At 39.5% G+C, this 17817-nt stretch overlaps 1 protein-coding gene across 1 annotated transcript in view; it reads left to right on the forward strand.

Annotated features, from left to right (window-relative positions):
- The window catches only part of Sorcs3 (sortilin related VPS10 domain containing receptor 3), a 415789-nt gene that overhangs the window by 368466 nt on the left and 29506 nt on the right, over window positions 1–17817 (forward strand). Inside the window, exons 17-20 of the mRNA XM_069987921.1 lie at window positions 1730–1843; window positions 5105–5276; window positions 7837–8023; window positions 14214–14347. Coding sequence (XP_069844022.1) covers window positions 1730–1843; window positions 5105–5276; window positions 7837–8023; window positions 14214–14347 — 607 coding nt within the window. The remainder of the gene's footprint in view (window positions 1–1729; window positions 1844–5104; window positions 5277–7836; window positions 8024–14213; window positions 14348–17817) is intronic.

Raw genomic sequence — 17817 nt, forward strand, 5'->3', positions numbered from 1 at the left:
CCCACAATGACAAATTTCAAGCTACCAACACATTATCAATGAATGCAAAACTGGGAAGAGATAGGTAGTAGTTTATCTCTTATAATATATAATAGGCATAGATTATATAATATATAGTTATATTATAAATATGTTATAAATTATATATTATGAATTGCTCCCACCATTTAGACACTTAGAGGAAAATAACTTCAAAAGCAAAGATAATGTTGCACCATAATTTATATTTAACATGGTGTGCATTATATAGAGTAGTAATAAATTCAATTCTATATATTATTCATTAATTGAGTAATAATAAAATCCAAGAAAAAGGATGTAGTGCTTCAGGCTTAGGGCATAAAGTAAAGGAAGGGATTGCTGAGAGTGTACATTTATGGATCTGGTCAAGGAAAATGTGGCAGATAGTGTACAGGAACTTATTAATCAGTTGCTGCCCATGACTGTACAGATTTCTGAGCTTCCTCTGCTATATGAATTATTACACTCTTTAGTTGAGTTTGGGATATGTTGTATCTCCTTCAAAGCCTGAAAATCAATTGAAGGTAGAGCTTGTTATACTTATTTTATAGGTCAGAGGGAATATTGAATAACAATAAATGTGGGATCATATTTGCATTCCTGTCTCCCTTAGTTTCTATCCTAGAGACACACATATTAAATTTGCTTGGGTTTTCATTGGGCTTTCACAAAATCAAGGCTCTAAAAATATGGGAACTTGAGAAAGAATGCAGTATTGGGCACTGGGGAAGTAGTGACCCCTGGTGCTTTGTTTCTTTAATGCTCTATGGATCAATATTCAAATATCCAGATTGTGCTGCCTGGCCTGTGGCTGTCAGTAAACCCTTAGATGCTGAACTTGGAAGCATGAATTTCCCTGTCAAGAAAAGCCCCTTCGGTGACCTCAGGCTGGTTACCGGAGTGATAATCCCTTTTACTCACTTTATTACTCTTCTTCTCCTTTGACATTTACACACCTGGGAACTTTATGAAAGTCTAAGGAGCAGGGAAACACCCTCTGGCCTTCAGACAGGGCCCTTTCCCTCCTGCTCTGTCTTCACGGTTTCTCTTTGCACATGGGAGGAAAGAAGATAATCATAATCTTCTTCATTTTGTTATGGCTGATATTTTAGAGAACCAGGGGAAAGAGCCAAATTTTAATTCATTTTAGGGAAATATGGACTCCATTCTATTTGCTCAGGAATAGCTTGACTGAGTACACATCTATTTACATAAATATATATTTATTCTTGTGTTTGAAAGAGGGTGAATTTGCAGAGGAAATGAAGATAAAAATGTACAAAATCAATTTTGGAATGGCATATCTTTAATCACAACCTAGAAATGTATTCTGACCTTTAAAGTCAGCTTCGTGGTTGCCATCCATTTATTTAATTTATTCAGCTGTGACCCAAACCAAACATGTTTATAAATTTATGACACCCCCACATCAATCCCCAAGCCATTGTATGCATCGTACCTTTTCTAGTCTTGAATTTCTAGGTCATAACCTACCATTTTTCTTTCATGACTGCACTCCAAATGAATTCAGACTATTTTTAAATTGAAACTTACACTCTTTTCAAACTCTGAGTATTTGTTCACACCAGGAAAATTAAAACAATGCGTTATGACTCACTAAATTGATATGATAGGGCATACATATATTTGTGTGTGGCTGTGAGCATTTTACACACATGCCATTCCACAATATTATTTTTCTTGACAGTGACTATGGCTATGAGAGACACGGGGAGACTCAGTGTGTCCCAGCTTTCTGGTATAATCCAGCATCTCCCTCAAAGGACTGCAGCCTTGGTCAAAGCTACCTCAACAGCACTGGGTAAGTAAAACACTTGGGGGACCTCAACTTGTTTTCCCATTTGTCTGTGGTGGAAAGAATAGGAACGCATTACTGCTGGAGGAGATGAAATCTATAGATGGTTCTTTTGTGCCCTTGGCTTTCGGAGGAAATTGAGGAAACACTGCAGTGTGAACACCATGGAGAAGCGTTAGAACACCACTGGGAACACCATTGGAAAGTATTAGAAGAGATTCTGATCGTTCATATTTCAGTGGCTTTTGCCATGATTCTTAGTAGATACTGATTTTTTAAATCAAAACTTCTCTTCTGGGAAGGAATATTGTCTTATTTTGAAGGCCTCAAATGAAATAAATTAATTCGAGGGATACACAGAAATCACAGTGTTCTTTAGTGGGAGACAAATGGAAGTTCTCATTCACAGATACATACAACTCCAAATGAAAACCCACAGTCTCATCAGAGGCCGACCTGGTAGTTCTGCAATTGGATGTGTGCTTCTCTCTTGGTTTATTAACTGCTTCTCAGATGCTCAGAAAAGTGTGTTTTTGTTTCCTTTTTTTTCTGGGAGACTTGTTATCTTGTCTTCCCTTTGTAGTCTCCATGGCTTGGAAGAGATCTTTCAAGTAGAATGTGGAAAGGCAATCCTTCTCAAATTCTAATGTGTTTGCACAGCTATCTGAGGATCTTGTTAAAACGCAGCACCAGACCTGAGAGATCAGAGGTGAGGTTGAGATTCTACATTTGTAGTGAACTCACTCATGTGGGGATTGTTGGTCTCCAGACCACCTTAAGAGTTGCAGGGACTAAGCTGTTCTACAGGCCAGTCATGTCTCTTCCAAGGGGCCGTCTTCCATATCAGACATGTCAATATCCTTTTACTTTGACCTTGCCTTCTTGGAACACACTGGTAGGTGTTATCTACCTATCTGGCACCTACAAAGGGAAAATAAAAATGTTGAAAAGGTGAGTTGAGTGGTCTGAGCTACTCTGATAAACACAAAATTTTTAGCCAAGTATTTCATCCTAGGAGGGCTTATTCTTGAGTTCTGAGTTGGAGTTATAGAACCTTTGATGGTTATAGGTGGGAGTTTGATTAGGGACTTAAACCATTCAAGCTGCTTAAACTTAAGGAGATAACCTGGTAGAGAAAACAATACTGGGAAGTTTGAGGAAGGATATAATGGATCCAAGGTATTGTCTAGCGACCCAATTCCCAGCCAGAACATCTCCTGGACATCATCAGAAAATAATTATATTAGGAAATATCATAGAGTCCTGCGGCATTTATAACTGGATCTAATTTTTAGCAACTTAGGTGCATCAGAACAATACATAGCTAAGCAAATAAATCAGGAAGATAAAAAAGTCCTTTTACTCCCTCTATCCAAAAGATTTACCATCAATGTCTACAAATTCTTCTGGGATTCTTAAATGTTGGTTTATTATAAATCATGAAACAGCTTGAACTGATGCTAACTAAAGTTAACAAGGAGAGTGGATGATATAAAGTTTGCATTAGGATATGGTGCCACTGAAACATTTATCATTAGTTAAAAATGAAATAGCTTCTGGTAAAGACTATCAAGGAAGTATACACTGTTTAAAAATTTTTGATTAACTACATTGATCAGGACCAGAAGAAATATGTGTGTGTATATATATAATATGTTATATATATATTATATATACTAAGCTGCACATATAATTTTAAATTATCACATTTTAAAAGTTTTAAGGCTATGAAAGTGCTTTTAATAATAATGCATCTTTCTCTAATCTGATATATAAAAAGTTTACCATTTAACATGCCACTTTGTGTGGAAAATGGCTCATATAGTGAACATCTCAGTTGACAATTAACAAGAGTGTAAATCTACAGGAGAATGTATTTTAATTTCATCTGAGATAGTGACTACCTACAATTTTCACTTAAAATCCTCCTGGAATTCCTGGAGGGAAGAATAGATTGGTATTCATCACTGGGGATCTAACGAGGAAATCATTTATTGGGATACTCGTAGCACTCAAGATGAATTCAACTTTCTCTTTTTTTCTAAGAAAATAGAAGAAGGCAATATAGATGTGTGGATTAATTATTCCTGGCATAGAGAAAGGAGTCCAGATGTGATAGAAATAATGACAGTGGTGATAATAATGGAAATAGTGGTGGTTGCACAGTAATGCACCTTTTTTTTAAGGTTTTTTTTAGGTTTTTGGTGTGTGTGAGTGTGTGTGAGTTTGTGTGTGTGTGTGTGTGTGTGTGTGTGTGTGTGTGTGTGTGCTAGTGCTGGAGCTTGAATTCAGGGCCTCAACCTCTTGCTGGAGGCTGGTACTCAAACACTTTACCCAGACCTTCACTTTCAGCTCTTTGCTGACTAATTGGAGATGAGTCTTTCAGATTTGTCTGGCTTAACTGGCTTTGAAGCACAATCCCCAGATCTCAACCTCCGGACTATCTAGGTTTAAAGATGTAAGCCCTGGCATTCTAGCCAGCCAGAACGTTGTTTTTAGTGAAGTCTTACAGACCATGATGTGTCGGGGGATAATGTCTGTGTAGGCAAGCCTTTGGTTCACAGGTCAAGGCAAGTGACATACTATTGCGGGTGTCATGGAAGGTCATGGTGCTTTGTAGGCAGGCTTTTCCAGGCCAGTCTCCTCTACGAGGTAATTTTGCTTCCAGCAGAATTGAACAGAGGTTTCAATTTGGTGTTCCTAATGAGGAAAGGAATTATTAACAAGAGACAAGGTGCTTTACAATAGCCCAGTGGCTCCCGAGGAAAGGCCATTACGTATTAGAGGAAGAAATGATGTCCCAGGATGGATAGAAGACAGGAAGAGGCCTCCGGACTAAGGACAGTTAGAAGTCTGATGTTTTAGTACAGAGAAAGCTGGAGGTGCCCTTGGGGTGAAGGAACAGGCCTCTCTCCCTGAAAGAGGTGAGCTTGCTTTCCCCACTTCCTTAGTGCAGTGGGCCTCCTCTTTCTTTTCTGTGTGTGAGTCAGGCATTGATTTTTCTTGGCTGGTTTAGACACTGATCTGATCCACAGCTCACCAGCTGGGATCAATAATAATGTTTAAGGAGCTACTCTTCCTGAGATGGAGGGATAGCAGTTCCTTAGCATTTGTTTATCCTCTTCAATGGATGTCTTTTTCCAGACTTAGGTTTTAGGGACGGCTGTGAGAAGCATCTTTCTGTTGCTTTTGATCTCGTGTACTCTGTTTTGTATGACAGGCACTCACACACAGATTACGCCACTGTCAATGGTTCATTCTCTTTAGGTACCGGAGGATTGTGTCCAACAACTGCACAGATGGACTAAGGGATAAGTACTCTGCCAAGGCTCAGTTGTGCCCGGGAAAAGCCCCTCGAGGTCTCCATGTGGTGACAACTGATGGGCGGCTGGTGGCAGAGCAAGGGCATAATGCAACCTTCATCATCCTCATGGAGGAGGTGAGTGTCCACCTGGACCTCTGCAGTCAGAACTCACCTACTGGACATTCCCAGACAAGGAGAAAAAGGGTTCCCAGACAGCTGCAACCATTTAAAGAGGAGAAGCAGACTTCTGGAGAAAGTATTGACAGGATAAAAGAGGCTTTAGAGATCTTCCTTCCTCCATCCCACAATAATGACCCAGCCCATCATTGGGGTTCACTTGCCCCCCGTGACCTAGATGTGTGGATGATTTCTGCAGGGCTCCCACTTAGGGCTTGCTTAGGAAATGTTTATATCATAGGAACATGATCTGTAAACTGCCAGAAAAGGGCATTCAAGTTACATCTGATGCTTTGAAGAACCTCTATTATTTAATTCCAATCCTTGGCCTTGCTGATTAGAAAACCCCACAAAGCTTTTCAAGGGTCTTGAGAGTGTGAGGATGAGGAGAGGGGAAGATGATTGGAATGCCTGAAACTTATCTTGGTAAGAAACCTTGTATTAATTGCTTTTACATCCATGGGTTATTTTCTTACTGTCTTTTGCAACCTGGGCAATGCAATCTGGTGTTATTCAGTCATTCCAGGGTGAAATTAGCTCTGTTGACAGCTTCTTTTCTCTCTCTTTTTTTTTTGCTAGTCTGAGGCTTGAACTCAGAGGTTGGCCACTGTCCCTAAGCTTCTTTTGCTCCAGGTTAGCACTCTACCACTTGAGCCACAGTGGCACTTCTGGCTTTTTCTGTTCATGTGGTACTGAGGAATCAAACCCAGTGTTTCATGCATGCTAGGCAAGCAGTCTACCACTAAGCCACATCCCTAGCCCCTGTTGACTGTTTCTTGCTCCCTCTCTTCTTTCCATACCAGGAACTTTTCATGTACTCGTTGCTGAGCTGATGGAGCTGGACAGCTTGCCTGATTGACAATGCCCTCTAAATTTATATGCAAATTATGCTATGCTCTTGAGATCATGGAAAGAGAGACAAGCACAAGGAGGTTTTTCTTACAAGCAGGAGCCCTCAGAGCCTTTAAAGTCAGAAGCACACCAGACAAGACAGGTTCCTTATCCTGAATTGACAGAGTCCTCCACCTTCACCCTACACTCAGGACTCAAATTAAAGGACTTTTTAAGATTCAGAGAAGGTCATTATCATATTTCCACAAGGGAGTTTTCATGACCAGATATATAAAAACCTTTTCTTGAATGGCTGTGAAGAGCCACCATCTAATCTATTTGAATGGCTTTGGATTCATTTCCACTTTAATTTATATTTATAAACTTAAGGAGAGTTTATAGTGGATGTGGGGGTCAGGAGAGCATCTTCCTATATTTCTTTTACTTCCAGATAGGGGAAAGGGAGGGAATGTGAAACTGTGACAAGTGTACAGTCTCTGAGCAGAGGATTGGATCATAATTACAAAATGCATTTATCTCTTCATTTTATCATCTCTTTCAGTATGACAGAAGTTGATAATCCTGTTCTTCTTTATTCACAGTTTTTGTCTGGGTTTCAAACTCATTGTATTTATTCAAAGTGTTTATCTAATGAGGGGGTGAGGCAGGAAAAATGAATTTCAACATTAGCCCTTAAGATGACAACTGTCTCCTTGTGATAGTGCGACAAATGCTCCTGAACTAAACTGTTGATATAATGTTGCCAGGCAGGCAACACCCTAGGATTCTTTCCCTTCCAAGAACCAGCTATATCTGAGATCTAGGACACTCACCTGAGAATGGAAGTGATCATCCCATTGTTTTGTTTTTTTTTTTGTTTTGTTTTGATTTTTGTTGGTCATGGGGCTTGAACTCAGGGTCTGGGCGCTGTCCCTCTGCTCTTCAGCTCAAGGCTAGCCACAGCACCACTTCCAGATTTTTCTGCTTATGTGATGCTGAGGAATCAAACCCAGGGCCTCATGCATGCAAGGCAAGCGCTCTACCACTGAGCTACCTTCCCAGCCACCCCCTATTGTTATTTTTAAGATGACATTATAGCTAGCTAGCTAGATTTGTGTGTGATAATTAGCATAATTCTTATAATGTGATGACAAATACTAAAAAATAAGACCATTAAACTTATATCGTGTTAATTGAGAGCTTAGTACTGAAACTAGGCTAGATTCAAAACTGGTATTTTCTGCTACTAGCTATCTGACTTTGGTCAAGCTACTTTATTTTTTGTTATTGTTGTTGCCATTTTAGAACAATAATATTTCCTACAAGACAGTATTCTTAGGAGATTAATTCCTTGGCACCACATATGAAACTTTGCAAATACTACATTTACTATTATTGCTCTTATTGCGACACAGCATAAACCCTGTTCACAAGGGGATCAAAAAGCCCTTGATCTCCCAGCTCTGAGGTTCAGGTATGCTCTGACTTATCCCACCAACTTAGATGCAGTAAGTCCCTGCCCATAGTGCCCTGGGGGTATTAGATAGGAGTAAGGTGATTTTCCTGAGGTGTTTCTGTCCCTGGGAAGTATGGCAGGTCCTAAGGGAGTAGTTGTCCCTTTGGAAAGATGCATTGCATAGAACTCACGCAGGACCATGTGAATGATCCCAGCTCTGTTCCCTTGTAGGGTGACCTCCAAAGGACAAACATCCAGCTGGACTTTGGGGATGGGATTGCTGTGTCTTACGCTAACTTCAGCCCCATTGAGGATGGCATCAAGCATGTGTATAAGAGTGCAGGCATCTTCCAGGTGACAGCCTATGCAGAGAACAACCTTGGGTCAGACACCGCAGTCCTCTTCCTGCATGTGGTTTGTAAGTACCATGAGTAGCCCCTTCTCCCTTTGCTCCTAGTGACCAACTCCTACTGGCCAGACTGTGGGAGCCAGAGCTGAGGTCAGATTCAGTGTGGCCACTAACATGACTCAACCAGAAAGACTGAGTTGTATACTAAGCTATGATTGAGGTGGACTGAGTAGGCTGAGAGTTTGAATAACAAGACTCTCTTTTTCAGCACCACACATTTCTTCCATACCTTCAGAATAGAATGTACAATTCTCTTCCTTGTGCTTTGGAAAATCTTGAGAATATTTAAGTGGAAACCCATCTGATTGATGGCCAGAGGTTCATTTTCAAGCTATTATGAGTGAAAATTGCACAAATCGAACTAAACTATTATCTCTGTTGGATAAAAGAAAACAAAGAAGGATTACAGAAATGAAAGTTTAGATCATTTTAAAGAAGAATTGAAGATGTAGAAAACTTAATTCATACACCCCAAATTATTTCAGATTTATTATGCTATAAACAAGTCTAAGAAATTTCTGAAATACTTTGGTTATTTCTAGGAATGACTTCCTTGCTATTGGATGTTGCTTTATAGGCACAAACACATCAGCTAAAAGTTCCAACCTACTTGTGTTTGTGCCAGGTGAATTTCGTATGTTAGATATTGTGAGACTTGACTCCTAGAAACAAAAAAATGAATATTGTAATTCAGAATGATGGGTCAAGGAAGTGTTGGCAATGTGGCTGGCATTAGTTTTCTTCACCTTCATCAGTGATATCATATTCACATTCAGATTTTTGTGATTCTTCTTTTAACAACTGTTCTTTATCATCTATTGGACTGTGTATTCCAACATCTAGTGGATGCCTGGAATCCAAAAGAGCACCAAACCCTAAAATATATACTGTGGCTGGCAGCCTCTACATCATGGACACACTCGACAAAATGGTTCGCTCTGGGAAGAATAGAGAGAGATCACGTGAGATCTCATTGTGAGAGAGTGTTGTGCAATTTAAACTTAAGGAGTGTTTATTCCTGGAGTTTTCCATTTAATCACTTCGGTCTGTGCTTTACTGAGGGTAGCTGAAATGGCAGAAAGTAAAAATGTGGATAAGCAGGGCCTACTATATTCTCCACAATGGTTTTCCAATAAGCTGTCACAAATGGTGAAAATGACAGGTTTTGAAAGCTAAACTACAGGGAGGTTTGGGGTTTTTTCGGTGGTGGAGCTTGAACTTGGGGCTGGGGCACTGTCCCTGAGCTCTTTTGCTCAGGGCTAGCACTCAAGTACTTTGAGCCACTGTACACTTCTAGTATTTTGGTGGTTAACTGAAGATAAAAATAAAAAATCTCACCGACTTTCCTGACCAGTCTGGCTTCGAACCGTGATCCTCAGATCTCAGCTTCCTGGGTATCTAGGATTATAGGTATGACCCACTGGTGCTCAGCCTATAGGGAATTCTTTACCTATTGCTAACTCAGTGATAGCATAAGGACTGCCTTGTAAATAATCAACATTTAAGAGGTTCCCTTGTAGAGAGTAAACTACTTAGTTTCCTATTACAGAAACCAACAAGGATAGATGATAGTAAAATGTATGAAAGGAAACCTACATGGTAGATCAAGTATGCCTCTAAAAATGTCAGTCTACATAACCTTGAGATAAATTATCTTTCTTGAGTTTGCTAAACTCTAACATTAAATGACTTAATTCTGAGTACCACTTGGTCTCTGAGGGTTCTTGTAACAGCAAAAAAATAAAAATACTACTAAAACACCTAATCATTTATTAATTTAATCAGCAAGCATTTATGGAGTTTTTAATATGTGCAAGATTCTCTGTTAGGCACTGAAGATTCAGCAATAATATATAGTCTTATCCTTGAAGGATTTACATTCTGTTAGAAAGGGGGAGGTTCTGCAAGTGAGCCACAGGTAGACCAAATGATGATTATCTTTACATGTCAGTTACAATAGTTTTTCCTTTGGAAACACCAAACCAGGAGCCTGAGGGATGGGGGAGAGGAGGAGATAGTATGGCAAGTGTTCATAAGACCAGGCTCAAGTGCAAGGGAGACCTGTGTTTATATTCTAATTATATGCCTTTGTTTATTGTTTAATACTAGTTAACTTTCACAGCCTTTAGAAACCTCATCTTTTAGCACAAGCTTATAAGGTGGCTGTGGGAATGGTTAGATGCTTCACTGGAAGGATTCAGAATTCAGCTCATAGCCATGGTTTATTCCCACAAGGTATACAAAGTCAAGTCAGCAAAAGGGTGGGGGGGAACACAAGGGGCAAAGCCCAGCAAAAACTAGGTGCAGCCTTCTTCAGATTCTTTCCCCATGGCATCATGTGGATGTGTCTACTCTTCCAGCAATGACTGTTGATAACCTAAGAGTTGGCTACCATAGAAACTTAGTAGAGAGTCACTTTTATTTGGGGCTGGTCAGGTACTGTCTTGCCTGGAATAGACCCAAACTCCAAACTTCCAGCAAGCAAGTATTCAGAATAAGCTATGCTGTTGGCAAGAACAGGTAGACAACATGACTTAACTCTTGCTAGTTAACTCGTAACCAAGAGTGCGGTCAGAACTGAGCCCCCAGACCTCAGCTGAGAGCCGGCTCTTCATGCAGACATTTTTCAAAAGATGACAATTTCAGGCCTAAGTTAACAATTTTCTGCACAGAGCACTGATGGCCGCTTCACACCCAGCCAGGTATGTGCCGAATGTTACCCGTTATTATAATTACTAATATTTCCTGATAGCTTTCTGCTCAACACTTCTGCTGGAATTAAAAATGAATACAAAGAAAGAAAAAAAGGGCATTACATATTTCTTTCCTCTAAGAACAAGAACTTGTACCACTCTTGCTTTTGATTTTGCCAAGATTTGGCCTTGTGTGCAGGTGTGAAGTTCAAAGTATCTTAGTGCAACAACAACAGCAACAACAGCAAACTCCAAACCCAAAAACAAAAAACCAGCCAGGAACAGGTTTATACTGTGGGTTATGTGCACAAAGGAGGAAATGTTCCTTGAAACTTTTATCGTGCTCGTAATTCCCTCCAAATCAATCATGACCACATTTACCAGACAGTTATGATCGTGGAAACTGCTCTTGGCCTCACCTTGGGCCATTAGCTAACAAAAGTAGTTGTTAGCTGCCCATAAGAACCAATCTCGCACAGATTATTAGATTTTCATCAAAATGGGCACTTTGACAGGGAAGACTTTAGGAGTTTGCAGCATTCTCTCCTGAACCTGTCCAGCTCTCTTCCCGCTGCTCTGTGGTCTCCTCCTGGAAGTCTGGATCAGGCTTAGGATCTTGGCCTTTAAAAGCTGTCTAACCAAACATTGACCTGAAGCAGGAATTAATATAACCAGGTTGGCTACTCATGAAGTCCTATTCTTTTTATATCTGGCATGAATTTAGAGAGAATAAACAGAGTCTTTTCTTTTTCCTATCTTCCTTCTGCCTTGGGCCTCAGTTTTACAGTATTGTCATCCATGACCCATGAAGGCCCCCGAGTGATAGCTAAGAAGAATTTCTAGGGCCACAAGCCATGGTTTAGTATGACGATACTAAACTGTGGGAAAGACCAGTGTGACTAGGGAAGCAACTTTGTTCCTTTGGAGGGAATATTAGTGAGAACAGAAGCAATGACTTCTGGGAAACCAGACCCCAGAAGAAGAGCAGGAGGGAAAGAGTAGGGGGGTGTGAACTCAGCCTGGAGACAGGTGCTGGAGAATTCATATGGGAAACCAGACGTCTTCTCATATCCTTTTTGGAGCATGGAGGATCCTATTCCTCCCTCCGACACCCCCCTCCCCCCACCAACACACTTCCCACAAGATCCAGTCTTCCTCCTTGGTCAGCAAAATGCAAATAATGGAGAAGTATTAGTCAGATAAATTATTAAAATGAAAGCATTGGAAGTAGCCAATATTTTTTTCACACCTTATCATCTTTTACTGGCTTCCAGAACACCCTACAAAAATAACACAAATTTGCTCATTTAAAATAATTACACCTTCAGCCAAATGTGTATACTAAGTGACAAGGTTGAAATTATTTGCTGGAAAGCATCTTAAGGTGCCATCTGTCTGTAGTCATGTCAGAGGGCTGTAGGTAGCAAGCATTTTCTGGCTGTGGATTAGAGAGATTCGTTACATTTTTTCCTTTCCTTCAGCTTTTCTAATTTAGAAAAATTACATACATTTATTCTATACAACACGGTGTTATGAAATATATATGTACAATGGAATAGTTTGTTGGGGATAATTAGTAGGCATTAACCTCTCATGCTTATTTTTTGTGGTGAGAATAGTTAAAATCTATTCACCTTGATACTCAAAATGCAATCAAGTGATCATAACTACCATGATAACTGTATCCATTAAATTTGTTCTTCCTATTTTACTGAAGTTTCATAACCTTTGAGCATTTCATCCATCCTACCTCTGTCATCCTCTGGGAATCACCATGCTACTTCATGCTTTTGTGAGTCGAACATCCTTAGATTCCACATGTGAATGACATGGTGTGGTTTTCCTCATTCTGTGTCTGGTTTATTCACTTAACATGATGTTCTCCAGATTCAGCCATGTTGACTCAAATCACTGGAGGAAAAGAACCCACAGAGTTGGAAAAATGAAACAAAACATCTGCCTCCCCAATACAAAACTGACATACTCATGACATTTTAAATTTTAATGCATTAATGTACAAAGGGCTTACAGTTATTTAAGTCAGATACAGAGTAGATTTTGTTTTGAAGAATGTCACCCCTTCCCTTGCTCTCTCCCATTTTTTCCCTTCCATCCCCACCCATAAATTATACAGTTCATTTTCAATATAGTGTATGTTGCATTTGTTCATTCTAGCACTTCTTTTTTTCTTCTTCTTTTTTCTTTTTTTATAAGTTTTTTTATTTTGAAAATACTGTACAAAGGGGTTACAGTTACATGAGCAAGGTAATGAGTACATTTCTTATCAAGCATTGTTGCCTCCTCCTTTGTTTTTTCCCACCATCCCTTCCCTCCCACCTCCACAACTACACTCCCCCCACCTAATTTGTAAAGTTCATTGTTCAACAGTGTCTTGTACATCTCATTATTACAATGGGTCTACCTGTATCCCTATTTAAACATTTTGTTTTTTCCCTTCTCCTCCCCAAATTATGCCGACATCAAATACAGTGAAAACAGGGGCTATACTGTGGGGGAGGAACATATAAAGCAACAAAAAAAAATCACATAGTACCTTATAAATACTCTAGAAACAATAGCAAGAAAGGAAAAAGACCACTGTGTCTCTATCTTGGGGTTCATTTCGCTTAACATCATCTTATCTGGTCATATGTACATAGCTTTTGACCTTTATGCTTGTCCCAGACATATGCTAGTTATTGCATAGGGAAACCATAGGACCTGTGTTTCTTTGGGTCTGGCTTACTTCACTTAATATAACTTTTTCCAAGTTTTTCCATTTCCTAACAAATGGGGTGATGTCATTCTTTCTGATTATCTTTTTCATTTTAGTCAACCAATGAAACTAAAACCTTACTTCTTTTGCCTGGGGTATGTTTGTGGGTTACTCTCTTAATTGCCAGTATAAATCTTATAGTTTTCTGGGAGAAAGAGAGGAAGAACTTTTAGTACTTTGCAACTTGGCATTGGGAGCCAGTCTTTTCCCTCTTTGCATATTGACTTTTCCAGCATCTGAATGAAACCTACTGAGTTCTGCAGGTGTTAAGATACAATGGCGAATTGTGGAAGAGGATGGAAGCCAATTAATCACCTAGGCTAGGGGAAAAACCTTTCAAACAGTACTTTGAACCCAAATCCCCAAACAGGCCTAATCATCAAATAGCAAACAGACTGTTGTTTCTCTTTTTATTCTGGACTAAGTGTTCAGCTTTGTCCTTGGATTGCCATAAACAATAAACATTCTTGGTAGGATGATTTCTCCTTATGTAAATTAAGCTTGGATTTCACTCAAGAAAGCCAAACCTGCTTTGACTTCCCTCATGTAGAGTGGACCTTCTTTTCCAGGACATACTTCCTAGCCTTTGTGAGTTTGTGGTCATTGTGGTCATTGTTTCAGGGACAACCATTGAGATTAAGATGAAAATTCTAGAGTGTGATATAGTTTGCTAGCTTGTTCTGAGAATACATACACTGATTGGTTTGTCTGTTTTTTCCTATTCCTTTAGGTCCTGTGGAGCACGTCCACCTCCGAGTCCCATTTGTTGCCATAAGAAATAAGGAAGTCAATATCAGTGCGGTTGTGTGGCCTAGTCAGCTGGGGACCCTTACATACTTCTGGTGGTTCGGCAATAGCACAAAGGTTTGGCCATTTCTGATCAGTATCAACTTTGAGCTACATTGAAACCTCTGGTGCTGCAGCTTGCCAAATTAGCCTCAGGGGCCCTGTGAATGTGGCAGTGCTTAGTGACATTAAGAACTCAGGAGCTGAATAGAAGACACCCTCCTCCACTGAGTCCATTACTTTAACCGGGGACATTTGAGTAATGCTAAGGAAGGAAAAGTACTTTGAGACACTCTAGAAACCTCCTCTAATCAACACTTTGTTTTAATCCTGGCTTTGTCATTTCCTAGTCATGTAATAGCAAGGAAGTTACTTGGCATCTTGAGATTCAAGGATCCGGATTGTCAAATGTGAATTAGACATCTTAATGTAGGTTGGGGAAATTAAATGCTTCAACACATTTAAAGAATCCTCACCAATAGCTACCCTGTGCTGTATAAAACCTAGAGTTTGTAAGCAAGGTAGTACTCTTGTTCTCTCTCAAAATAAGAAATGGAACGGATCAAACACTGAATTTTCTACCTAGCCCTTGTCCTAAGTACCTGGTGATGGAAATGCCTATTTCAAAAGTGACAGTAATTCTATGATAAAAACTGGGAACACGATTCCTCAATTAAATTAATGTTCTTTATTTCCTCTCTCCTTCCCTCCCTCCCTCCTTTCTTCCCTCCCTCCCTCCCTTCTTCCCTCCCTCCCTCCCTTCTTCCCTCCCTCCCTCCCTCCCTCCCTTCTTCCCTCCCTCCCTCCCTTCTTCCCTCCCTCCCTCCCTTCTTCCCTCCCTCCCTCCTTTCTTCACTCCCTCCCTCCCTCCCTCCCCCTCCCTCCCTCCTTCCTTTTTCCTTCCTTCCTCTCTCCTTCCCTCCCTTCTCTTCTTTTCTTTCCCAGTTTTAGAGTTTCTGCTCAGGGTTTCCTGCTTGCTTGCCTTGCTCTGCTTGCTTGCCAGTTGGTGCTCTACCCCTTGAGACATGCCTACATGCCTCAAGCCCTGATTTTTGCTGGTTATTTTTGAGATGTCTCAAGTACTTTTCTGTCCAAGCTGGCTTCAAACTGAGATTCTATAAGTTTCAACATCCCGAGTAGCTAGGATTATAGATATTAGCCATTAGTGCCTGGCTTCATTTCATCTTGTTGGTGAACCATATTCCACTATTTAGATCTTCTACAGTCTATTACTGAATACATCTTGGTCTTTTCCAACTTTTGACAATTACAAATAAAGCTGCTATAAACATCTATGTTCAAGTTGTCATGTAGAGATGATTTCAACTCCGTTGAATGAATTACAAAGTATGATTATTGGATCATGTCATAACAGCATATAAAGCCATCTTCCAAAGTGGTTGCTCCCTTCTGCATTCCCACTAGCAATGAGAATTCTTGTTTTTCTACATTCCCCAATTCTATTTTGATGTGTCATGTTCCAGATTTCAGCCATTCTAAAAGGGTTTAAGTTTGAATTTCTCTAATGTTTCACTATAAGGAAAATATGTCTCTTATATATTATGTTTGGTGAGTTTTTTGTTGAGCTCTCTTGCTCATTAAAAAATAGTTTGTTCTAGTTTTTGCTGTGGAGTTTTTAATAGTTCTTTGTATATTTCAGATAGTAATCCTGACATGTCTTTTGCAAATATTTTCATGCAGTCAGAGGTTTGTCTCTTCATTTTCTAAACATTTTTTTTTTCAGACCAGAAAAATATAATTTGAATGAAGTCCAATTGTTTGTTTCATGGTTTGTGCTTTGAGTGTTTGACCTGAAAGCTTATTGTCATTGACAGGACCATACGGATTTTTTCTTGTGGTTTCTTCTAGCATTTAGAAGTTCTGGGCTTGGGCTGGGAAGGTGGCTCAGTGGTAGAGCGCTTGCCTTGCATGCATGCAGCCCTGGGTTCCATTCCTCAGCACCACATAGGCAAAAAGAAAAAAGCCGGAAGTGGCGCTGTGGCTCAAGTGGTAGAGCGCTGGCCTTGAGCTGAAGAGCTGAGGGACAGTGCCCAGGCCCAGAGTTCAGGCCCCATGACCAGGCTCCCCACCCCCCATAAAAAGAAGTTCTGGGCTTTACATGTAGGTTTGTAATTCAATTTTAGTTTACTTTTGATGTATGTAAGGTGTATGATTAGATTCATTTTCTTTGGCATGTGCATATCAAGACATTCCAGCAACATTTGTTCTTTTGTCAGAGAACACATGGAAATAGTTTTTCTCTTCTATTAATCTATTTCTCTTTCCTGTCTTTAATATCACACTACTTTGATTACGACAGATTTATTGTATGTCCCTGAGTAAGTTACACATATTCACTTAGCTTTACTGAGTTGTACATTCTAGGTATTTTCTTTTCCATATAAACTTAGAATATAATTTCATTTATATATCCTAAGTAAGTTAGTGGATTTTCACTTGAGGTTGTATCGGATCTATAGATGAAGCAGACAAGATCTAACATCTTGACGATAGTTTATCTTCCTATTCATGAACATGGATATCTCTCTATTCGTTTAGTTATTCTTTGATTTTATTCACCATATCTATAATTTTGCTTCTATGAAACACACATATGTTTTATTAGATTTTATATCTAAGTAGTACATGCTTTATGGCCCATTATGTGGTTTACTCTGAGTGATGTACTTTGTGGACTAGAAACCAATATGCATTCTGCTATTTTTGATAAGTTTATCTATTAATTATATAAGACTGCTTGATTGAATTGTTGAGTTCAGCTTGTCCTTATTGATTTTTTTCTCCTTCCTTAGTATATCACTTGAACTGTTTTTAAAGTTTCATTTGTATCTCCCTAGTATTCCACTACACACTTAAATTAATGAGAGCCTATTTTAAATTCCACTATGTGGCTTCTTGGATGGTATGAATACTTAATAATAACATTACAGGCAGGAGCCACTGGTACTGTCTGGGGTTGTTTTAAAATTACCTGTTGACATTACACTTTTAGGGTCTTAAAAAATAACAACTAAAGATACTCCTTTGCCTAAGAATTTCTTGTCTACAAGATTGAGTATCAAATGCTAGACAAATACATAAATTCCATATATCTTATCTGTTGGATTTTGTTCCCAAAAAATCAAGAGAAGGTGATAATGTGTGAAAAAGTGGATTGTTTCATCTGGTGCCACTCCTCAGACTTGAATTCAGGGCCTGAGTGTTGAATTCCTTGAAATTTTCTGCTCAAGGCTAGCATTTTGCCACAGGAGCCACTGCTTTGTTTCTAGGTTTTTGCTGGTAATTGGAAAAAAGAGACTCATGGACTTTCTGGCCAGGATTGGCTGGGAGCCATGATCTTCAGATCTGAGCTTCCTGAACAGTTAGGATTATAGGCATGAGCCACTGGTGCCTAGTGATTTACAAAGTGGATTTTTAGATTAAGAGAAGCATAGATTCTAGTCCAGGTAGATTTTTCTGTGCTCTATGACTTTAACAGAGCCATTTGATTTCTTTGAGAGTTAGTTTTCTTAATAATATTATCTGGG

This window comes from Dipodomys merriami, unplaced genomic scaffold (genome assembly GCF_024711535.1).
Source record: "Dipodomys merriami isolate MVZ:Mamm:240054 unplaced genomic scaffold, mDipMer1.0.p SCAF_35, whole genome shotgun sequence".
Taxonomy (NCBI): domain Eukaryota; kingdom Metazoa; phylum Chordata; class Mammalia; order Rodentia; family Heteromyidae; genus Dipodomys; species Dipodomys merriami.